A 24,656-nucleotide genomic window follows, 5' to 3' on the forward strand; every position below is an offset into this window, starting at 1 on the left:
TATATATGTATATGTATATATATATATATATACATATATATATATACACAAGTGATTTATTATTATTATTATTATTAGGACTTCATGTTAATGTTAATTTAATGTTTATGCTAAAAAAAAGTGCATATAGCTGCTAATTGTATTTGTTGTTTTTTGATTTTCAAATATAAAACTTATTGAAATGTTTTCAGTGTGTGAATCAGTTCTTTTTGAACGTTTTCATCTAATTTGAACAAAACCGTGATAATATTGATAATCGTGATAACTTTGGTCACTATAATCGTGATAGGAAATTTTCATACCGTTACATCCCTATTTGTTATATTAGATGTGTTCAAGCTGCTTTGGAAAGTGTATCGTGACTGAAAATGGGATTTTTTTTTAACACCACTCCTTTGATGGTTGATTTAGTTTGGATGGAAACTTTAGCTCTTTAATGATGGTCATTTCTATAGTGGGAGATGAGCTGAATACGGTCTATAGGGATTCATTTCTCTCATTCTCTATTGTTTGCTTCCAGCTCTTTCTAATAATGTCCGCTGAGTCTTTATTGACCACTGTTGACCAAAAAAATTTGGCCTGATACCAATAGCTTATACAATGATCATTATATTAAAAGAAGTAATCATTTATATTATGTAAGTAATAGTTTACTATGACGTAATAGTTTTCAGTTAACAGTAGCAACACTGAATCGGGCTCTTAAACATAATGATAATAAACATTGGTCGTTAAAAAATCTTTCATATCTTGAATATGAAGTACAATTAAGAAATGTATTATATTGTCCTCTTTTTCTGGAGGAAATATTTCTTTGAGAATAGTTTTAGTATACAAACGTTGATTTGTCGATGTGCATATGTTTTTCATTTGTTGTCATTTTGATTGTTAGAAGTGAAACTGTATTTTTCAAGTGTCATCACCATTTTCCACTGATCCCAGAACAGACTCCAGGAGACCCTGAACTTGAGCGCCAGATGAGTCACGTTAGTCAGTTGCATGTGAACGGTTCTGTCTGTTCTCCTGAGGCGGCCTCCCTTCACAGTAGCTCTGCCTCTGTGTAAACATGGAGGGAAAGCAGCCGGAGTGGGGTGGAACAAATAAACACGGCCTCTAATGCGGCTGTCCAAACCAGCGCCGTGCCTGTACCCACACATGGGCCAAATCCACACAGGTCCTCATCTGGGACAAATGTTATGTTTCCGCTGCCGTATTAACGATAAAATCAGCGATCCGTTTCGTACAGCTGCACAGACTCTTTAATGTGCCCAGAGACGTTCCCTGTGAGGAAGTCTCCATGGCTTCCCGTGCTGATTTTTTTGGAAGAGTCCTCAGTTATGACAATAAATTGTAGTAGACCACGAAAGTACTCTTTGTTTTCATTCCTCAGCTCTCAAATGGAGTCGCAGCAGGAGTGTTTTGAAGGGGACATTTCATGGAAAATGTTGCTTTTTTTATATGAAATACTCTGTAGTTCACAACCCCAGTTCACCCTGAACATTTATTGAAACTAAACTGCAGAAATTAGGCATTTAGAGATTGTCATGGCTGTGATGTCATACCCAATAGCACATTAAAGCAATAATTCGCTGAAAAAATGTAACGTGCCATTGTTTACTTACATACAGTGCCATTTTCTTCTAAATGTTTCATGCTGCTTTTACATTTTTTTAAATTAATTTTATTATACACTCCCATTTAAAAGTTTGGGGTCTGTAAGTTTTATTTTTGTTTTTTGTTTTTTTTTAGAGCTTTTGAAAGTTTCTTATGCTCACCAAGGCTGCATTTATTTGATCAAAAATACAGTAAAAATTAGGGGTGTAACGATTAACCGGGAGCCGGTTGAAAATCGATTCAAATATGTGCTGATTCATGGAGTCGCAGCAGGAGTGTTTTGAAGGGGACATTTCATGGAAAATGTTGCTTTTTTTATATGAAATACTCTGTAGTTCACAACCCCAGTTCACCCTGAACATTTATTGAAACTAAACTGCAGAAATTAGGCATTTAGAGATTGTCATGGCTGTGATGTCATACCCAATAGCACATTAAAGCAATAATTCGCTGAAAAAATGTAACGTGCCATTGTTTACTTACATACAGTGCCATTTTCTTCTAAATGTTTCATGCTGCTTTTACATTTTTTTAAATTAATTTTATTATACACTCCCATTTAAAAGTTTGGGGTCTGTAAGTTTTATTTTTGTTTTTTGTTTTTTTTTAGAGCTTTTGAAAGTTTCTTATGCTCACCAAGGCTGCATTTATTTGATCAAAAATACAGTAAAAATTAGGGGTGTAACGATTAACCGGGAGCCGGTTGAAAATCGATTCAAATATGTGCTGATTCAAATCGGTTGAGATGCCAAACAAATCGCGATACAATTGGAGTAGGATTTTATATGAATGTATTTCTGAGGGGAACTGACTGTCTTTAGAAAAGTTTACGTGGTATTTTCTTTTCATCTTGCCTCTGAACAATGCATATTAAAGTAGCGTTCATAAGCGCAGCTCTGCTTTGTTTACAGTGTTAACCCAGGAAACACTGTATCATTGCTGTTCATAAGCGCCACCTGCTGTCAGAGAGTGAATCTGCATCTCATTCAGTTCGTCTACTGTCTCGTTCAGATATGTTTTATGTAGTATAGTTTGACAAAATTTTGCTTCAAATTTCGAAATTATACAGTCTAATTTAGATAAAAAACTACTCATGCTTTTGCATCTTTGTTTGGTTCATGATTAAAATCCTCTAATTTGAAATGGAAAGAGCACAGACAAAGCCTTAGTTTGTTCATATTAAGAGACTTCTTTTATTTGTGTAACTTACTTGTTTGATTTGGAGTTTGTTTTAAAATTTCTATTTAGTTTTATGTCAATTTCACAAAGAAACGAGTAGCAATAGCCTAATAAAACGACACCTTTTCATTTACTGTGTAATGTCTTCAATCTCATTTTGTTAAAAAAAATCGTGAGAAAATTGAATCGTGAAATCAAAATCGTTGTTATATACATGACATTCCCAATCATAGTTATTAATGTTGTGCACTGCTGTTTGGGCTGCGTGTGCTGAGCTAAAGATGATCACTGGTAAACTGAAGCGCTCTTTTAACTTAACCAAACGCATTCTATATGAGATAAATCAGATATACATCAAATAAACACAATATTACAATGTACAATTGCACAAAAGGCTGCAAACGAACAGCGCGCATCTGAAGTGTCTCTGAAGGAAATAATGCATTATTTATCGGCTTTAAGATATCGGCCAAATTTTCTTATCAGGCCGATACCGATAACAGAAAAAATGAGCCGATATGGGCCGATACCGATATGGTGGCCGATATATCGTGCATCCCTAATTGTAAAATATTATTACAATTAAATGTAAATGTTTTTTATTTGAATGTATTTTAAATGTAATTTATTCTTGTGATGCAAAGCTGAATTTTCAGCATCATTACTCCAGTCTTCAGTATCATATGATTCTTCAGAAATCATTCTAATATGCTGATTTGCTGCTCAAGAAACATTTCTTATCATTATCAATGTTGAAAACAGTTGTGCTGCTTAAATGTTTTGTAGAAAAACTTATATACTTATAGAATCCATTTTTTCAGTATTCTTTGATGAATAATGTGATCAACAGAACAGCATATATTTGAAATAGAAATATTTTGTAACATTATAAATGTCTTCACTGTCATTTTTTAAAAATCTATTTAGTGCATCTTTGTTGAATAAAAGTGCTAATTTCTTAACTTACTCCAAACTTTTGAATGATATTGTTGGTCATTTGCATATTATTATAATATTGTAATATTAATAGTCTAAAAAAGCTGTAGAGAAAACGTACTGTTTAATTCTAAATGTCTAAAAGAGGTTGGAAAAATTGAACGGAATAATTATGCTTTTTATGAAAGGTTTACTAAAATTAAAGCACTGTCTCTCATCCAGACACAATGTGCTTACTTTCATCTAAATACACTTGACATGTTTTTTATTGACTCGTTGCCACAAGTGACGAAGTTTTGTTGATTGCTTGGTTGCTATTTCTATAGCAGTTTGTATTCAGTGTGAACAGACTTATTTCTTAAACTTCAGGAATATAAAAATTCTACAAAAATGTAGAATATGATCCTTTTTTTTATAGCTCACACTATCAAGTTTCCATTCAGTTCTTAGTGCAACCTTGTTTTCATTATAAATTTTGCCATGGCTGGCTGCCCATTGAACATTGTTACAGGATTCGGCAGCCGTTCGGGTGAGATGTTGAAGGAAACTCACCTCACGAGTGCTGTCATAATTCATGTCTATACAAGGCACACGCAAACATTCACTCCGCCTTTATTACAGCTCCACGTCAAACTCCTGGATCAGTAGGGGCGAATGAGCAAGAGCGTACAGGAGAATAAGAACTGTCTGTATTTCGCTCCCGCCGCGAGCATGTTCTCTGACACAGCTTTAGATAAGCTGGAATGGAGACACGAACTTGTGACACTTTGATTCCTGTTTGTTTGTGCTTTTAGCGCCCCATGGGCAGGTCACAGACGGGGCAGCGAACACCTCCCAAACACTATTAAAACTAATCCAGCCCTCCAAATGACAGGTTCAGGTCTCCGTAACATGCCTCAAAAAGATTTTTGCTCAATGTAAGCCAAATAAAATAACAGCAATATTTACAATTGCCTTAATGCGTTTTACAGACACTTTTATCCAAAACGGTTTGCTGAGCATAAAATGTAATCAGTGTGAGTGTTACCTAGGATATGAATCCTTAACTTTGGCAGCTTTGAACAACAACTTCTAATTCAATATTGTGTTAACATATAGATCTTTTTGTATTAATCTGTCTTTCTGTTTTCTCTCTGACAGAGACATCAAGCCAGATAACATTCTGCTGGATGTGAACGGACACATTCGGCTCGCAGATTTCGGCTCCTGTCTTAAACTCACGGAGGACGGAACGGTTAGTATGTTAGCTGTTCGGATATCATTGAATACGCAGTACACCAGATTGTGCTGGAGGTCATATTTCACAGAAGCAGAAAACACAGTCATTAGGGATTGTTGTTTAGAGCTGATAGTGTGAACTGGGTCTCCTTATTTATACTGGAATGGGTCAGACAAATCTTACAACTTGACTTGAAAGCTTTACAACAGAAATGTACAACATTTTTATAGAAAGACATCAGTGCTAGTATTTCATGGAATTGCAGTTCAATCCCTAATTTTTAATATACTTTTTGACACTTGAAATCTACGGAAGTTCTAAGCGGCCATGCATTATTTTTTTTTTCCCTTCTTGTTTTCTCGTTATAACGACTTATTTTCTCGTTATATCGACATAACGAGAGTTGTTTTCTCGTTATAACGACTTAATTTTCTCGTTATATCGACATAAAAAAAGTTGTTCTCTAAGTTACAAAACTGCGCCAACAGATGGCACTATTGACCTGAATATAACTGATGGGGTGTTGTAGGCTATACTGTATGTCCACTTTACTGTACGCGTTTGGGATAGAATAGGACCTACCTCGTGATCGCTATAATTTGTACAGTATTGTTCATTAGGCTACTGACATTTAATTCATTCATAAATGTTAAATGCTTGAATCAATATGACTATTTTGTGTATTAAGTTCTTGCTAGATGCATGAGTTTCACCAACGCGTTCTGTGTTAAAACCAAGGTTGACGTCGCTGTATTCTGTTTGCACCTATATCTTTATTTGTGCTTCTTTGAGGTACATTATTGTTAGTTATTGAAAGTGAGTTGAATCCAAGCAGCTCTAAAAGATTTTAGAATAGTTCTGCATCCTGAAGGCGCTCCACCTGTGTTTGCGGTGTTGCTTTGACCATTTAAACATGCTAATTACACAAACAAAATGTTTAGCGTACTGTCTCTGGAAATATCAACCGTGATTGATCAGCCTTTATTTTTGTATTGTAGACGCTATTACTAGGCGAAGCAAAATTTGCTGAAATATCCACGACCTAGGCTACAGTAAGCATGGTTTATCTGTCCATCAGATGCGAGTCAAAGTTGAGTTCGTATAACAACAGTAGATCAAACAATCATTGTAAAAAAAAAATTTTTTTTAAATAAAAATTTGTCGAGATCACGAGAAAATTAAGTCGTTATAACGAGAAAACAACTCTCGTTATGTCGATATAACGAGAAAATAAGTCGTTATAATGAGAAAACAAGAAGGAAAAAAAATAAAATGCATGGCCGCTTAGAACTTCCGTAGAAATCAGAGTTTTGTAATGTTGTGATTTATCTTAGAAACTGGTTGGATTTGTTCCTTAGAGCTCATTACTGAAGAGTTGTTGTTTTAGTTTTTTTTATGAAAAAAAAAAGCTTCAGGAACCAAGACTATCTCATGCAATGACATTCATACATTTTTTAAGTGTGATGTAAGTTTCCAAATACTTTTTGAGGTCAGTTTCAGATCTGGTTGTTTTCCCATAGTTTAGTTCACTTCCTGTCTAAAGAATATTTGGCTCAATTACACAACCGTTCAAAAGTTTGGGGGTGGTAAGTTTAAAAAAAAAAATTTTTAATTAATTTTTTTAATATATATATATATATATTTTTTGTGCATGTTTGCTGAGGTTGTCATTGTCTTGTAGATGTAGACACTAAGCTTGTGAGTAAAAGAATATATGGCTCGTTAATATACTGCGTGAAGTGGTCATGGATAAGCAGACATGTAAGCAGAGCACTCACCATGATAATACTTATATCACGATTTAAATAACACATTATATATATATATATATATATATATATATATATATATATATATATATATATATATATATATATATGAAATGAATGCTTCAAAAGTGAAAAAAGACATTCATAATTCTATTCATCAGATAATCCTGAGAAAAATGTATCATGGTTTCCACAAAAAATATTAAGCAGCACAACTGTTTTCAACAATGATTATAATAAGAATAATAAGAATCTTGTTCAGCAAAGCAGCATATTAGAATGATTTCTGAAGGATCATGTGACACTGAAGACTGGAGTAATGATGCTGAAAATTCAGCTTTGCATTACAGAAAAAAATTACGCTTTAAAATATTAAAATCGAAAATAGTTCTTTTAAATTGTAAAAACATTTCACAATATTACTGTTTTTTTTTGTTTTTTTTTAAATCAAAGAAATGCAGCCTTTGTGAGCAAAACATATTTTAAAATCTTACCAGCCCCAAACTTTTGGATGGTTGTGTGTGTCAATCGGTCCTTAAAAATAACGCCTGTTCTCATAGTTTCAGTGCATGATACAGAAGGTGTTTTAGGTCACCCAACAACTTTCACCTAGTGTTATCATGGGAAGTGCTTGGACATGTGCTTGACGAAATAAAATCCGTTGATGAAATTGGGCTTCAGCTCTATTCTCCAGGCACATTGTTTTAATATAAAATAATGGGAGGCCCAGAGGACACCCTTGGTTTGAAAGGCAGTTTATGATCGGAGTTGCATTTCACAGGTCTTTGAAGCAGGGGTGAGTATTTCATCTGATATGTCCTGCTGTTTTCTGGCATGTCACAGATAGCTCGGCAGGATATCCCCCCGACTTCTGACAAGAGCAGCGTGAGTGTGGTCTCTGCGTGTTCGCACGTGTGTGCCTAACTCTCTTCACATGTCCGTGTGTTTTAAAGTGCGTGTCACTGCCAGCGAGAGCAGCTAATTTACTGCCTCACTTCCATAAATTCTTCCAGCTGCACACATCTGCCACAGGCTTCATTATAGACGGTTTCCACCCGCTCAGCCCCCTTGAACCCGGGCCAGAAAGCTCCAATCATCCCCCGTTCATTAGTGGTTTCTAGTGATACCTCTCTCTTTTTCTCTCTCAGTGCGGTCTGTGTTCTGAGAGGTCTTTGTGTATCTGAATACTTTGACCGTCATGTTCCCCTAAGCCACGCCCACCTCTGCTGGCTGCAACCAATGCGATGGCTTGAGTCATTCATTTGCATTTTATAGTGATGAGTGTTGTGCCAATAAAAAAAAACATTTCCAGGGATTACTTTGTTTGCAACCTTGTTCACTGACAGGATGTGATGTGATGTCAGTTGATTTGACAATGTAAAACTTTTTTTTTTTTTTTTGGATTAAAGTTTAAAGACAACTAGACAGATCTTTAAAAGGTAGCCAGACTCTTAACTAAATGGCAAAAATGTATTTACATAATATACATTTCTGTGAAAAGTGACTTTTTCTTACATAAAGTCTCTGTGAGTGATTGTACAGAATATACATGAAAAATAGCAGAACATAACAACATTTTAGTACAGACTTTAAGACTTAAATAAGAGAACAAAACAGAAAATACTGTACATTTGCTCTTGAATATATAGTCTTGTATTCATACTTGATAACATGACTTGACATAACAGTCATACGGTAATGACTGAAAAGTAGTTTGACCAATAGCGTGCAGGCATTGTACATAATCAGCCAATCATGGCATGCAAAAAGGTGGGATTTACAGAGAGCGGTTCAAAAAGCAATGCAAATATGAAGACATATAATGCATGAAGACTGTAGAGCACACGTCAATAGGAAAACCAAGCCAAACCCTGGACATTTTAGGCAATTTAGAAATCCCAGGCAAGACATGTATGGGAATTTAAAAGTTATGGAACTTATGGTTGCCAAAATATATATTATTCCTAAAAAGAGTGTTGTGCCAACCAGTTCCTTGTAAACTCGACTTTGGTTCTAAAGAATTGATAAAATAGATACGCCCTTACTGCTGCAAGTGTAAATTCAAAGATCTGCTTAAATCTTGTTAGATTAAGAAGATGTGTTCCAGTTTTGTGTGCAATATGCAACCTTTCCTTCAGTCAAACTTTCCAGGATGTCCATTTTCTGTTCTCACAGGTGCAGTCCTCTGTCGCTGTGGGCACTCCAGACTACATCTCTCCTGAGATCCTGCAGGCCATGGAGGACGGGAAAGGGAAATATGGCCCGGAATGTGACTGGTGGTCACTGGGCGTCTGCATGTATGAGATGCTGTACGGGGAAACTCCTTTCTATGCAGAGTCTCTGGTGGAAACGTATGGCAAGATTATGAACCACAAGGTACAGAGCCATAGCAGTATTATTTTAAAACAATAATCTATGCTTTGCAGTGATTTTTATTTTATGTTGTTATAAAGTTATATGGTTAATTATATTATTTATATTAAAAGTCATATAGTATCATGAAAACCTAACACACAAAACCCAATTTAAGCAATTCGTCAGTTCATTAGCCATATTTTATTTTATTTATATAAAAAATGTCATGAAAACCTTCTAATATTGTGTCTTTAATATTGTGTTTCACGCAGGAGCGGTTCCAGTTCCCTGCTCATGTGACGGATGTCTCTGAAAATGCCAAAGACCTGATCCGCAGACTCATCTGCTGCAGAGAGCACAGGCTGGGTCAGAACGGCATTGAGGACTTCAAACAGCACCCCTTCTTTTCCGGCATTGACTGGCAAAACATCCGCAACTGTGACGCCCCCTACATCCCTGAAGTCAGCAGCCCATCTGACACGTCAAACTTTGATGTGGATGACGACTGCCTCAAGAACACGGTTGTATATTGCGCTTTTGTTTTAGACTTACATTAATAAGATCACTCATTGCTGAGTTTGAACCTTTGAACCACAACCTTTGGTTTATCAACCCAGATCGTTTAACATAATGCTATGATTTTAACATAATTCTATGATCCCTGCTCTGTTTTAGGAGACAATGCCACCTCCTTCCCACACCGCCTTCTCAGGACACCATCTCCCATTTGTAGGATTTACCTACACCAGCAGCTGGTAAGATATTACTGTAAAACTCAACTGAGATGATCATGCTACAGATGCAGGTTCAAATCCAGCCTGCATGGTGTTGCAATCCTATTCCCCCTCTATTTAACCCTCCTGTTGTTTTCCAGTCAGTTTAAAGGGGTCATATGACATTGCTAAAAATAACATTATTTTGTGTATTTGGTGTAATAAAATGTGTACGCGATTTAAGGTTAAAAAAACACTTTCTTTTCCACATACTGTACATTATTGTTTCTCCTCTGTGCCCCGCCTTTCTGAAACGCGTCGATTTTTACAAAGCTCATCGTTCTAACAAGGGCGGTGTGCTCTGATTGGCCAGCTATCCAGTACGTTGTGATTGGCCGAATACCTCAAACATGTGATGGAAATGTTACGCCCCTTACCAGGTTCAGGAAATGCGCTGCACACACTTGAATATTTGCGTGTGCGGTGTTATGCAAATCTTCCCACACAGTGAAGTAGGTATGTGGGGGCGTGTTTGAACGAGGCGTTTTAGGGAGGCATGGATGACCGTTCACTTTTATAAAGAATATCTCTTTGGGTTTGAGACTTTAATCTTCGCGACTTTACGGATCTTCTGTATGCACGAACAGCTTTTAACACTCCAAAGAGAAAGGAAAACATGAAATCGCATCATATGACCCCTTTAACACAGCCTCATGAGGTCAGGTTAAAACAAAAACCAGCCTCATGAGTCTCTGTTGTGATCATTTGACCCTCTGTTCTCCTGCAGTACACTGTCTGACCGCGGTTGCCTGCGGGAGTCTGCGGCACCTGCACAAATGGATGTGTCTGTGCAGCGCGGCCTGGAGGACAGTCTGGCTACTGAGGCGTACGAACGGAGGATCCGCCGTCTGGAGCAGGAGAAGCTGGAGCTCAGTCGCAAACTACAAGGTGTCTGTCTGTCTTACGTGTCTTGTGACATTTTAGTATATTTTCTGTGGAAACAATCCCACAAAGTTAGCTCTCTGCCTGGCTGACAACTTTAATGTCTTCTGGTCTTCAGAGTCGACAAAAACGGTTCAGGCTCTGCAATACTCCAGCGGGGACGGACCTGCTTCCTCCACCAGAGAAGTTGAGATCCGTGGATTGAAGGAGGAGTTAGAAATGCTAAGGAAACAGATTGCAGGTAATCTCAAACACTAGATATCAACATACATTACACAAATGTCTCATGTAACCAGACATTAGTTTTGACCAAGATTTGTTTTTTTTACATGACGTTTACAGTTGTTTCAAATGAAAAAAAATATATATATACAATATTTTTTACTCTCACACATTATTGTTTGTGCTTCTGCCTTATATTTTTGTCTCTCTCCTCCTCTTCTCCCCTTTCAGATACAGGACAGGTGGAGCAGCACTTAGAACAGGCCAGTTCTGCCCACAGAGATCTGGAGGACTCCTCCAAACAGATCCGATCTCTGGAGAAGCAGCTCAAGAGCATGAAGCAGGAGAGAGATGACCTGCAGAAGGTACAACTTTAATTGCAGCTTGACATAAGCAATGCCTCTCATTAGCAAAGTGCCTTGCTGCAGAGATTTGTTTGACAGTGCTGGACAATTAATCAAAAGTCAAAATCGTGATATGGCTTAGTGCGGTTCGTAATGGCTGCAATTTAATTAAATAAATACATGTGCTCTGCTTGTTTCAAACTAAACCCATACTTGTATTGAGAAATGCTTATTAACAAAAGTTCAAATATTTGAATACTTAGGACCATGTGTTATTTCAGTTTTTCTTTTTTAATAAATCTGCATAAATGTCAACAATTCTGTGTTTTTCTGTCAATATGGGGTGCTGTGTGTACATTAATGAGGAAAAAAAATTAACTTAAATGATTTTAGCAAATGGCTGCAATATAACAAAGAGTGAAAAATTTAAGGGGGTCTGAATACTTTCCGTACCCACTGTATATATAAACCATTATATAAAATAACAATTTGATGGTTTAACATTTGAAAGTGAAAAAATTATGAAAGCCATAAATATTAGTATTGTAATTTTATAGTTGTAATGTAAAATTATTATTATATTACTATTTTTCATAAATATTTTTCATATATTTTACAGTGAAACATTACAATATTAATATTTCTTTGTTTAGTCATTTTTATACTTGTTTTTACTACTACTATTACTACTAATATACTAATAATTATTATTGTTATAATTATGAAAAAATTATATATTATTAAGAGTACCGTGTTATGTCTGTTGGCTTGCTTTATTAAACAACATCAACCGCAATATAATAAAAGACTCAAATGTTCAATAAATAAGTAGATTGATAGCAATAATCACATGTTGGTATGAAAGTGTGTTAATGTGTTAATAAATTCTTAATTGAATTTAAGTTTTTTTTTTTATGTAATGCGTTATTATGATAATGTATAATTAATAAATAATTTAAATGTAATTATTTAATTGATAAATTGCTTTTATATATTTTTTTGTTTTAACTTTGTGATATGTTTTTTCTTCAGGGTCTGCAGGAATCCTCAGAGAAGTTGAAGACTCAAGGGAAGGAGCTGAAGGAGGCGGACAGCCAGAGGAAGATGGCCATGCAGGAGTTTGCTGAGGTGAGCGAGAAGGTGACGGAGCTGCGGTCACTCAAGCAACGACTCTCCCGACAGCTCCGGGACAAAGAGGAGGAGATGGATTCCCTCAATCAGAAGGTGGAGGCGCTACGGCTAGAAGTGCGCAAAGCCGAGCGGGCCAAGAAAGAGGTTAGTGTGGAGGAGAATGGCTGATTGCAGGAGTCTGTTAATTAAATATGTGTAAACTCTGTGGCTGTGTGTGTAGATGGAGGCCCAGGCTGAAGAGTGGTCTGCTGAGACTCAGAAAGAGAAGAAGCTGAGGGAACGCAGTGAGCAGTACAGCAGACAGCTGGAAGAGGAGCTGGAGGGAATGAAGGTTTGTGTACCCAAACACACCTTTTCTCTCTAAATACTGTTTAAGGGGGTGTTAGGAATAATGCAACATCTCAAGCATGGAACATTTACATAGGAGTACAGTGTGGCATCTTTTGGCTTGCTTTTATTAAATGGCAATAACTGCAATATAATAAAGGACTCAAATGTTCAATAAATTACACGTAATAATGAAAGTGTGTAAAATTATAATTAATAAATTATTTAAATTTAATTATATAATTAATTCGTTGTTTATTAATTATTTGAATTTCAATTATTTACATTATTTTGTATTTCTTATTAATGTATTGTTATAGAATTATTTAAATGTAAGTGTTTTTATTAATTGTTTTATTAATTTGAATTAACTATTTAATTATTCAGCATTTATTTAAATACGAGTAAGTAATTGTTTTATTAATGAATTACATTTTTTAATTCAGTATTTTATTATAGTTTATAAATTATTTTAATACAAGTATATAAATAAATAGTTATTAATTAATTAGTTGGTTATTAATTATTTGTTTAATGCATTATTAAAAGGAATATATTATTTTAATTTTTTGTTTTATTAATTTTAATTCATTTTATAAAAATTCATAAATTATTTACCTTTAATATTAATACATTTTTTTATTCATTATTAATTTGACTACATTATTTTTTATTATAGTTCATACATTATTTACATTTATTTAATTATTAAGATATTTTATAACGTGAGAAGGTTTACATTCATTCATTCCATTCACAAAACAGTCATTGCATTTAATACTTTCATAACTTGAAATGATCTCTATACTTTCTCTGTGTCGTTGAGCAGCAGAAGCAGGTGGGCCGTTCTCCAAGTGTTGGATCATCTGAGCAGCACCAGGAGCTCAGTAAATTACGAGCAGACCTGGAGAACAAGACCACGTTCTATGAGGAAGAGCTGTCACGCAGAGAACAGCAACATGCCAGCGAACTGAAGAACCTGAAGAAGGAGCTACGGGAGTCAGAGGGACAGCAGCTCACCTTAAAGAAAGAAATCATGATGCTCAAAGACAAGCTGGAGAAGACCCGCCGAGAGAGGTACTGTTCTTTACTTTAGCTGTTTTAAAACACCACCATGTATTTTTTGACTTGATAATTCTAAGAGTCAGAGAGTTTGGAAATTGGTCATGTAAAACTAAATTGCAGTCGTTTGTGGTGCAAGGAACCTTGACTAACATTGTAAGTGGACTTTAGGGGAAGAAATTAAAATACAGCGTAGAATATGTTCCATAAAATAAGCTATGTAGTTTGGCTTGTGTTAGTATGTTTGCAGTGTATGTTGGATGCTGAGTGCAGTAACCCTGATGTTCAATAAAATCATTTCACCCTCACAGTCAGAGCGAACGAGAGGAGTTTGAGACCGATTACAAACAGAAGTACGAGAGAGAGCGAGTGCTGCAGTCAGAGGAGAACAAGAAACTTTCCAGCGAACTTGACAAGGTGAACATTCACACACTCCTAGGGCTGTCATGATATCTTAAAGTCAACATGAAATTCAGCAGTTCATTTACTTAATGCGCTGATGCAGGTTATTTCAAAGAAAAATGTATCTGTAATCGTTTTTAAAATGAAATAACTCTGAAATGAATTCGCGTTTCCATTGATGTCACTGAGGCACCACAGGCAATTGGATAAAGTAAACCAATAGCTATTTAGGCATTGCTGTAGGAAACTCATATAGAGCGCTGCAGGGATGACTGGGGGTATTATTGATGTATTTCATCATAGAATATAACCTGAAAATATCTTGAGGCTGTGTTCACCACAGACCTTATTTCAGGCATTTAACCTAGAACCCATTTAAAGGAATTTTTGAAAATAAGCTCATTTTCCAACTCCCCTAGAGTTAAACAGTTGAGTTTTACTGTTTTCGAATCCATTCAGCCGATCTCCGGGTCTGGTGGTTGCACTTTTAGCTGTAGCTTAGCATAGATAATTGAATCTGATTAGACCGTTAGCATCTAAATGACCAAAGAGTTTTTATATTTTTCCTATTTAAAACTTGACTCTTCTGTAGTTACATCGTGTACTAAGACCGACGGAAAATGAAAAGTTGTGATTTTCTAGGCCATATGTCTAGGAACAATACTCTCATTCCGGCGTAATAATTAAGACACTTTGCTGCCGTACTATGGGTGCAGCAGGTGCAATGATATTACGCAGCACCTGAAAATAGGCTTATTGGAAGTTACCTAGCTGGGACTATTTTCAGGCGCTGCGTAATATCATGTCACGGTCTAATCAGATTCAATGATCTATGCTAAGCTACAGCTAAAAGTGCTACCGCCAGACCCGGAGATCGACTGAATGGATTCGAAAACGGTAAAACTCAACTGTTTAACTCTAGGGGGAGTTGGAAAATGAGCCTATTTTCAAAAATAGTGGAGTGCTCCTTTAAAAAATTTGTTGACTTTTCCGGGTTTTAAAACGTATTGCTATCGCACTCTTTTCTTTATTCTGATATAACACCCTCTTGTTCTCCAATAATTTCCAATAAATAAAATCAAGTCTTATCCCTAAACATTTTCTCACTGAATATTCGTTTTCAATCATCACATTATAAAAGTGAAATGGGTTGAAAACGGCATTTCACTTTGGTTTTAATCATATCACACAATATTAAACCAGCTGAAATATGTGAAGAGTGTGTGATGAGTATTGTCATCTTAAGTTTTCTCGAATTACAGTCGACAATGAATTCTCACGTATTTTTGAAATCCTGTTCCTATATTCTTTTAGATTATTTCAGACATTCCATAGTTTTAAATGACGCTTTTGCTGTGCAAACTATTGTAGCTACTGCATATTGTAAAACTGTACTTCCATTTTGTGGCGCACCAGTATTTTTAGGCTTGGATACTTGACCCTACTGTGGCTCCAGGATGCTGTGTAACGCTAACACGCCACCCCACACATAGGCCCACAACCCTGAAACCACAACCTCCATCTCTCGTATTACTGAAGCCTGAAGTCACAGATTCCACGTCGCTTTTGATGTGGTCATTACACTGAAGATAACAGGAGGCTTCACTTCTTAGCAGTCAGAGTTGATGCTCTTTTTTAAAACCATGAATTAAATCTGGGTATTGGAGGGCAGCACTCAGTTGTGAAAGAACAAACACAAGCCGTTGTCATTTGTGGAGTCTTTACATGAATCCGTTGAGCTGAAGATATGGTCCACCATGCCAATGTTTTACTGGGAAGTCAGTCATTGCCCCCCCCTCCTGTGTAAGCACGGAAATATGCTGATCAACAGACAGGAATCTGGAACGGTTTTCCCGAGGACCACTGCGAAGGTTCAGCGCTCCGGTCAGAGCGTAGTGTTAAATGAAAACCTTGGATAATGCAAGCGTAATTATAGGGTGGTCAACCTCACCAATTCTTGCTTAAGATAGAGAGCGCGTCTAAATCAGATTGGCTAGATGCGTGTACTAGCAGACGTATTTACTGCGGAGTCCACCGAGCCGTTGCAGATGGAGGGGGTCATGCTTATTCATGAGCATTTGGTGGTGTAGGGGTGGAAATGTGGAGGGTATTACAGTGACATGGGTGGCTTGGCATGGTGGTTCATCCAGCGGGCTCTGATGAGAGCCAGTCGCTGTCTCTCTGGTCCGTATAATTGCATCTGACCTCTCAAATTGCTGTATTTTTTTGTGATTTTCTGACATGGTAATGGACCTGTTTTCAATCCTGTTGTGTTTCTTGGGTTGTGCAGGAGTAAAAGCCTTAAATGAGGATTATTTTCCATTCACTGAAATAAAATGTGTAACTGGGTCAGGGATGTGCTAAACTACATTTTCAGAATCAAGTCTGAATGACTAGGTGTTCATAAGAAAGCTCTGTATAATCTTATTCATTCATGCATTTAAAAGCATGTACTATTATATGGGGTCGTTAAGCATTTTTCTGTTTGAATATATTTTAAAATTAAATGTATTGGTGTGATGCGAAGATGAATTTTCAGCATCATTACTTCAGTCTTCAGTGTCACATGATCCTTCAGAAATCATTCTAATATGCTGATTTGATGCTCAAGTATCATTTTTCAGTAACATTTAATGTATCCTTACTGAATAGAAAGTGTTAATTAAGTAGTGATCAATTAAGTAGTGATCAGTAGTGTATATATTCAATAACATATTTTTTTGTATGTGTGTAGATGGTGTCGTCGTTTGAGAAGTTGAGCTGCAGTCACAAACAGCTGGAGGAGGAGATGAGAGAACTGGCTGATAAGAAAGAGAGTGTGGCCCACTGGGAGGCCCAGATCACAGAAATCATTCAGTGGTGAGAAATGCACACACACACACACACACACTATTACCTTGCTGTTCACTCTCATGTCTAAAACTGGAATCGGCTCTCTTAGACTGTGTGTGACACATAGGTTTGGCTCAACTCTGCTTAGATTGAGAGAAAACCAGGGTTTAAATTGGGCCGGGGATGAGCCAGGACTCTACATTAACGCATCATTAACGCCATGTCACTTCACTAGTTACCCATACTAGGGATTAGTGCTCTGCATTTATCCCATCCTAAGTGCACACACACAGCAGTGAACACACACACACACACCGTGAACACACACCCGGAGCAGTGGGCAGCCATTTCTGCTGCGGCGCCCGGGGAGCATTTAGGGGTTCGGTGCCTTGCTCAAGTGCACCTCAGTCGTGGTATTGAAGGTGGGAGAGAGCCCCAGCTACAATCCCTGCCGGTACGAGACTCGACCCCGCAACCTTTGGGTTACGAGTCTGACTCTCTAACCATTAGGCCCGATGATTAAAACATCAGTAACCAAAAATAACTATGTAAACACCAAAACGCAAGTATTTTTCAGATTTTATTACATTTAGAGTAAGTGGCGAATAGTGTATATAGCAACTGTATATAATGCATCTATTGACAATATAAGGTTGCGCTGCTTTTATATTTAAAATACAGTTAGTTATAAACCTATTATAAACCTTATCAGCTTGACTCATTAATATGAATTGACATAACAGCCCAGTAGTTGCCTACAGTTAGTTAGGCAACATCACACAATGTTTTCACCATTATGACTGTTTAATAGTTCTATAAACAGTTAAATGAGCAAATACAATAATATTAGGTCACTTACATTTTAGGCGGAAACTCAGCGCATCTTACAGCAACCAGCCGATTCATTGCTGATTGATTCCGTGTTTTGAACGAATCGGTTGAGTCAAAAGTTTCATTAGCCCATACATAAACATCTGATGAATCTGCCGTTTGAACGAATCGTTTGAATGAACGACTCAATGACTCGCTACGGTCAATGTATTTATTAAAACGCTTAAATTAAACGCTCACTACTGGCACTTTCTGGCATTTTAATTTAGTTGAAAAGTATCATTTCCGCCATCATTTCTTGTTTGTATATAGCTCTGGAGGTTGACGTCACGCACTCTATAAACTCCACCATTTTGGCCGGCAATCAGGAGAGCGCTAGAGCATTGGTATCGACAGTTGTACAAAAATAATTTAAAACCAGACTATTTAGACCTTACAAACCTTACTATTTCAACATGGTGGACAGCTGCTGTGCGCCAGGATGCTAGAACAGGCAGGGGAAACCTAGGGTTGCCAACCGTCCCGTATTAGCCGGGACGTCACGTATATTGGCCTTAATTTATGAGTCCCGTACGTGACCTCCCTTGGCTCGTTTCTTGCCCCCTCACACAGTATTCGTTAAGTAAATCAGAAAATAACTGTTTGAGGAAGGCTACAGAATCCTCTGCCGGCTGGTCGCTCTCGCTTCACAATTAAGTGTGTACATACATACAACATAGAGCCCCCCCACATAACAAATCCCAATTTAACCCCTGGAGAAAACTATGTGAAAATGTATTTACATTTTTTGTTAGGCATTGTTAGTGTAGTTACTGCATTTTGCCTTTGCAGTGCATTGCAGGCTACTATACAGTCTGCTAAAGTGCTAAATACAATTGTATTATTAGATAAGCCTATAGTATAATGCGCTGAATTCACCATTTTAGTCCACACTAAAATGGTGAATTCAGCGGGGATGGAGATGTCACTATAAGTTTTTTTTCTTCACTTTTATTAATAATTTTTTCAGGCATTTCTATCCTCAAAAGTAAAAGCTATGTTAAACATAGACGATTAGTATTTACAAAAACAACCTCACTTGTGCTTTTGGAAGTGTTCGTGATACAAAATGTATTGGTGCCATCTAATGCATCAGATCATTTGCAGGATGCACAAATCCAGAACTTGATGATCGATCAGAAAGGAGTGGGGTGGGGACCTATTATAAACCTTATCAGCTTGACTCAACTTGTTCAGTCCACAACTTGAAGCAACTGGCCGACAGAAGCTTCTGCTAGGTCCTAAAATCATTCTTGTTGTTTTTTTTTTCAATGCACAGTGGCTGAAAATCCTAAAATAGAATGAATATTTCCCAAAAAGTGGTAAAATAATGGTCATTATGGTCGCTGCTACTCTGCATAATTGCAAATAAATTTTAATTGCACTTATGCTCCTTTGGCACCAAACCGTTGGTATTTGTGTAGCCGTGGGCCCATCTAGTGGTGATGTTTTGTAAGTGCAGTTCTGTGCATCTGTGTTTCTCTCTCAGGGTCAGTGATGAGAAAGATGCTCGAGGTTATCTGCAGGCTTTGGCCACTAAGATGACAGACGAACTGGAAGGCCTGAGGAACGCCAGTCTGGGTGCACGTGCTACTGTAAGAGTCCTTTTACAGTGAAACTTTGATCTTGACTTAACTTGGTGCTTAGTTTAAGAAATGAACAGCAATCTTTTCAAACTTTAAAATGTATGGATGGCACCAAGTCTTGCTGTACGTTGTGAGCCAGTGGGTGTTTAATTCAGTTTTCTTCTGGTTTTCCAGGACATGCCATGGAAGGTGAGACGTTTGGCTAAGTTGGACATGTCTGCGCGTCTGGAGCTGCAGTCTGCACTGGATGCCGAGATTAGAGCCAAACAAACCATCCAGGATGAGCTCAACAAAGTCAAAGCATCGCATATGGCCACTGAGTGGTAAAACATGCATCTCTTCTTTAAAGCTTACAATATATTACATTTGAATTTAATTTAAAACATGAAAAATTAAAAATGCACTTAGATATCTGATATCTAAGTCAGCATGAAATAAAAATTCACCCTATGTATTTTCTAGATGCATGTTATTGATCTTACTGCAAACGATTCATTCATGCAAATATTTATTTATTTTTATGTATTTTTATATATTTTTACATATTTATATATTTTTTTACTTCATAATTTGTAATCAAAATATCGTAACTCCAATTTTCTCGCCCCCACAAACTTGCATTATTACAGTAAAATGTAAGCTCGGCGACTTTTTTTTCTTCGATCCATCTGATCACACATTGCACTCAAAAAAGGTGGCAAATGAATGCAAGCCTACATTTTTTCTGTTTCGATGATCTCGTACACTCAGATCAGTGTCACAATACAGAAGAAAATATCTGTCTATGCTTCTGTTTCATCGTGGCTTTAATAATTCAGTAAAATGTTATTTGACCTTTAGCCAACATTGATGATCTAAAAATGGCCATATGTTGGCATATTAATCAGGTTATGCTCATCATACTGTGTCTGATTTTTTTTTCTGCACAGCAAGCTGGAGGAGTTGGAAAAGAAGAACCAGGACCTTCAGGCAGATATCCAGAGGCTGAAACAGGAAACTGAGAGTCTGCGCACGTCTAAAGGTAAGAACACAAACATTTGAAATCAATCAGGCAAAATTTCAGTGACAGGCCTGATATTGTTTAGACGGTTTATGCTTGTATGTAACATCTAATTCATGTTATGTTTTTCAGGGGTCAAGCACCAAGACTCCCAGAATTCCTTCCTGGCATTCCTCAATGCTCCGACCTCGGCCCTGGATCAGTTTGATGTAGGTATTTAAAGCACTGACATGTGGCTTTAGTTTAGGATCACAGCCGAAGCACTCATCGCTTTTGACTTTGTAACATTAATTCATTCTGTCTGCCTTTTCCTTTGTTATTCAGGCAAACATGGTTTTATTGATATTTCTGTTTCCTCTCATATTCTCTTTAAATGGTTTAGTGTTGATTAAATTGAAATTAAACTGGCTGAAACACATTCTCGATATTACTTCTGGGCTTTTGAGACAGTAATTTTAAAAGCGAGCGAGTGTGCGTGTGTGTGTATGAATCCTGTTCTCTGTGTTCATATATTGTTTGCTCTCTTTTTATTTCTTTCTCTCCTCCTATCTGTCTGTCTTTGTCTGTAATGAAGCGCTCCACTGCCTGTGGGCCAGCCGGCAAAGGCAGACGTGTAAGCTCTTTTTGATGCAGTGTTTGGTGCAGTGGTTCATCTCTACACTGATTGGATTGCGTGACTTTGATGCATGTCTGCGTGGCATAAGCTACATAGCCACATTTCCCAGAGGGTCTTTCAAGTGCTCATGCTTGTTTGTCACATTCAGAGTCCATTTTACCTCAGTTTGTCTTCATCATGCGCATTTGGATTACAAACTGACACTTTCTGTGGCTAATACATATGCAGTATTTTGTTTTATTCATCTTGCATTACCAATGGAGGTTTTATTCCATTCCACAACCGATGACTCCACTTCTAACTCGCTTTTGCTGTTTCTAAAACTTGTGAAGCTTTTTGTGAAACAGACATGTGGCGTTTGTGTTCAGTAGTGCTTTGCTTTGCTGTCAGGCATTATTGACATGGTGTTTGGGTCTTGGAAATGTTTTTTAAACCTCTGTCTTGTCTCTAATGTGCATGATGTGTTTTTCAAACAGCCTGTTGTGTTACATTTAGCAGGCATGTCTTGGGTCTTCCATCTGCTGCTCATGGTTCATGGTACGTTTGGATTTGCTCTCTAAACATTTCCTTTCTCCAACCTTCTCAATAGATCGACTCCATCGATAACTTCAGCCTGTCCAACACACCATCCCGGGAGGAAGATGGAAGATCCCAGGTCACCTCCCACTCTCGCTCACCCTCAACCACCAGCGATATAGAGTCTCAAGAGGTGGCTTCTCAATTTCTGACCCCCTTAACAATACTAAAACTCTGTTTTGAAACTTAGTGACTTAGACGCTTAGTATATTCCAGTGGCGCTGTGGATGAAACAACACTTTGCTTCTGTGCATTCTGTGATTGCCTTATCCACAGTAAATACATCGGATGCCACCTTACAACGAAGCCAAAATCATGCCTATGATGCCTTATAAGGCTTCATTCAAGAAAAGAGACAATGCAGATGCTACTTTAATGTTTCTATTGGGATGGTATCATGTTGTGACTAATATCCGTGACTGTTTTTCCAGCAGGTAGATCAGCCACAACGAGGTGCACTAACTCCCATGCGGTCAGGATACATGAGCTCTGGTCACAGCACACCTAAAGTAATTCATTCACTCATTTATTTTGCTCCTACACTCCTAAAAATAAAGGTTCCATAAGGGTTTAAAAAAAAAATATTTAACAATACTATTTTTTTATGATACTATAGAACCACCAATATGAACATTTTAATAATCTAAAAAGTAAAGAACCTTTTGTGCATTGGAAAGGTTATATGAATGTTAAAGGTTCTTCATGATAAAAATCGACGCTAATAAAGAAACTTTATTTTTAAGAGTCGACTTTCATTTCATATCAGCCAGATCTTATATTCTGTGATATGCTGTAATTTATAGTGTTCTAAATTGCTCTTTTTAGCCAAAAGCCCATCAGTTTGTGGTGAAGACCTTCAATGCGCCCACTAAATGTAACCAGTGTACGTCTCTAATGGTGGGACTTATCCGACAGGGCTGTACGTGTGAAGGTGAGGGGTCACTACGGTAGCAGCTGAGGTTGTCATGGATATGGTAAATAGTGTTAAGATTGGCATTCACCTTGTTCTCCTCCTCCTGCAGTCTGTAACTTCTCCTGTCATGTGACGTGTGCGGACAAAGCTCCCGCCGTTTGTCCGATTCCTCCTGATCAAACCAAAGGACCTCTAGGTATCGACCCCCAGAAGGGCATCGGCACAGCTTATGAGGGCCACGTCAAGGTTAGAAGCTTTAGTTTAAATTCCCAGGAAAGTTTTGTCATCAAAAGGAACAATTAGCAGATACACATTTAGTCTGAAAAATGGAGCAGAAATAAGTTGGAAGGTTATAATTTCATCCTGTAATATGTATCTGCTGCCAAAGATAATACTGCTGTATTGGATATATATTAAGAAAAAGTTCCCAATTAGTTGAGAACTAATTCTGAGATCTTTTCTTTCAGGTGCCCAAACCATTAGGTGTGAAGAAGGGATGGCAAAGGGCCATCGCTGTGGTCTGTGACTTCAAACTCTTCTTATACGATCTCCCAGAGGGCAAAGCTGCTCAGCCTGGTGTCATGGTGAACCAGGTCATTGACATGAGGTCAGCGAGGGCTTCAAAACAAACATCTGAGCCTGTGTTTGATTCTGATTACTGCGTTTGCATGACATCTGAATCGCTCTTTTGGTTTCAGGGATGAGGAATTTTCTGTTAGCTCAGTTTTGGCATCAGATGTCATTCATGCGAACAGGAAGGACATTCCCTGTATTTTTAGGGTGAGGATTTTTTTTTATTGTTATTGTTTAATCAAAACTTCATATTGATAACATTAGTTTTGTATTGTAACTTAAGAAAAATAAAGGTGATACATTTGGAAGTTGTCGTCCTCTTCCTCTTCTGCAGGTCACTGCGTCACAACTCTCTTCATTCAGCAATAAGAAATGCTCCATCTTGATCCTGGCTGACAGCGATCAGGAAAGAACCAAGTGGGTCGGCCTACTGAACGAGCTGCACCGTCTCTTGAAGAAGAGCAAACTGAAAGAACGCTTTGTTTACGCCCCTAAAGAAGCGTACGACTGTACCTTGCCTCTCATCAAAACCACACAGTCTGCTGCTATTATAGGTACAATCAACCACATGTACCACTAATCTTGGTTTTAGTTTCCAGTCATAGTGAAGAATTCCATATGTAATTGCAGAGATACAGTATAATATATATATATATATATATATATATATTCTATTTTTTTTATTTTTTTTCATGAGAGCACCTGGAGTTTTGGTTTGGTACTTACACTGCACATAGTGCAGGGGTGGCGAACTCCGGTCCTGGAGAGCCTCAGCCCTGCAGAGTACAGCTCCAACCCTAATTAAAACTCACCTGCCTGTAGCTTTCTGGTAACCTTTCAGACCTTGATTAGCTTGTTCAGGTGTGTTTGATTAGGGTTGAAGCAAAACTGTGCAGGGCTGCGGCTCTCCAGGACCAACGTTCGCCACCCCTGACATAGTGGGACCCATTAAATATAGTTATTAAAAATAAGTAATAATAGTGTTATTGCACTTTATTTATTTTTTAAATAAAATGAATGATAATGCAATTATATTTTAAAATAAAATATGAGTATTAAGTAAAAATACAATTAATTTATAGTACACTTAAAAAATACAATGCTAATATTAAAAATTTATAATAAAAAAATAATAATACATTTTTATGTGAATGTTCAACATTTTCAAACCTAAAATCAGCAAGCTGTTATTTTTGCGTGTTGCCGGCAAGTAAGTATATGCACTGCCGGTTTTAGTGCTGCAGAGTGAGGCGTTTCAATGAATGTCACCGTGTTGCATTTTGCTCTGAAACTGGTAGCACGTAGCCTAGAGTTATGCTTTCAGTTTGAATGGAAATCTAATCTTATACAGTTGTTGTATATCACTTAACAGTGATTGTGCATTAACGGCACATTTTTTTATTTTGGTCGTGCATGCGCAGCTGTGCACCACTTACGTATGTGCACCCCTGCATATAAATGTATGTGTATATATA

At 37.3% G+C, this 24,656-nt stretch overlaps 1 protein-coding gene across 4 annotated transcripts in view; it reads left to right on the forward strand.

Annotated features, from left to right (window-relative positions):
• Positions 1–24,656, forward strand: part of cdc42bpaa (CDC42 binding protein kinase alpha (DMPK-like) a) — a 72,292-nt gene that overhangs the window by 35,340 nt on the left and 12,296 nt on the right. For 2 of the 4 annotated variants that reach the window (XM_016278081.1, XM_016278084.1), the window contains exons 6-29: positions 4,870–4,963; positions 8,893–9,093; positions 9,345–9,593; positions 9,748–9,827; positions 10,573–10,733; positions 10,846–10,968; positions 11,181–11,314; positions 12,326–12,568; positions 12,645–12,755; positions 13,581–13,828; positions 14,125–14,230; positions 16,950–17,074; positions 19,407–19,512; positions 19,678–19,826; positions 20,433–20,524; positions 20,636–20,712; positions 21,078–21,116; positions 21,709–21,828; positions 22,127–22,204; positions 22,521–22,626; positions 22,718–22,854; positions 23,076–23,215; positions 23,307–23,388; positions 23,516–23,735. In XM_016278081.1, the coding sequence (XP_016133567.1) occupies positions 4,870–4,963; positions 8,893–9,093; positions 9,345–9,593; positions 9,748–9,827; positions 10,573–10,733; positions 10,846–10,968; positions 11,181–11,314; positions 12,326–12,568; positions 12,645–12,755; positions 13,581–13,828; positions 14,125–14,230; positions 16,950–17,074; positions 19,407–19,512; positions 19,678–19,826; positions 20,433–20,524; positions 20,636–20,712; positions 21,078–21,116; positions 21,709–21,828; positions 22,127–22,204; positions 22,521–22,626; positions 22,718–22,854; positions 23,076–23,215; positions 23,307–23,388; positions 23,516–23,735 (3,221 nt within the window). The remainder of the gene's footprint in view (positions 1–4,869; positions 4,964–8,892; positions 9,094–9,344; positions 9,594–9,747; positions 9,828–10,572; positions 10,734–10,845; positions 10,969–11,180; positions 11,315–12,325; positions 12,569–12,644; positions 12,756–13,580; positions 13,829–14,124; positions 14,231–16,949; positions 17,075–19,406; positions 19,513–19,677; positions 19,827–20,432; positions 20,525–20,635; positions 20,713–21,077; positions 21,117–21,708; positions 21,829–22,126; positions 22,205–22,520; positions 22,627–22,717; positions 22,855–23,075; positions 23,216–23,306; positions 23,389–23,515; positions 23,736–24,656) is intronic. The other 2 variants (XM_016278082.1, XM_016278083.1) reach the window with 2 other exon arrangements.

This window comes from Sinocyclocheilus grahami, unplaced genomic scaffold (assembly GCF_001515645.1).
Source record: "Sinocyclocheilus grahami isolate Dianchi unplaced genomic scaffold, SAMN03320097.WGS_v1.1 scaffold118.1, whole genome shotgun sequence".
NCBI classification, from domain to species: domain Eukaryota; kingdom Metazoa; phylum Chordata; class Actinopteri; order Cypriniformes; family Cyprinidae; genus Sinocyclocheilus; species Sinocyclocheilus grahami.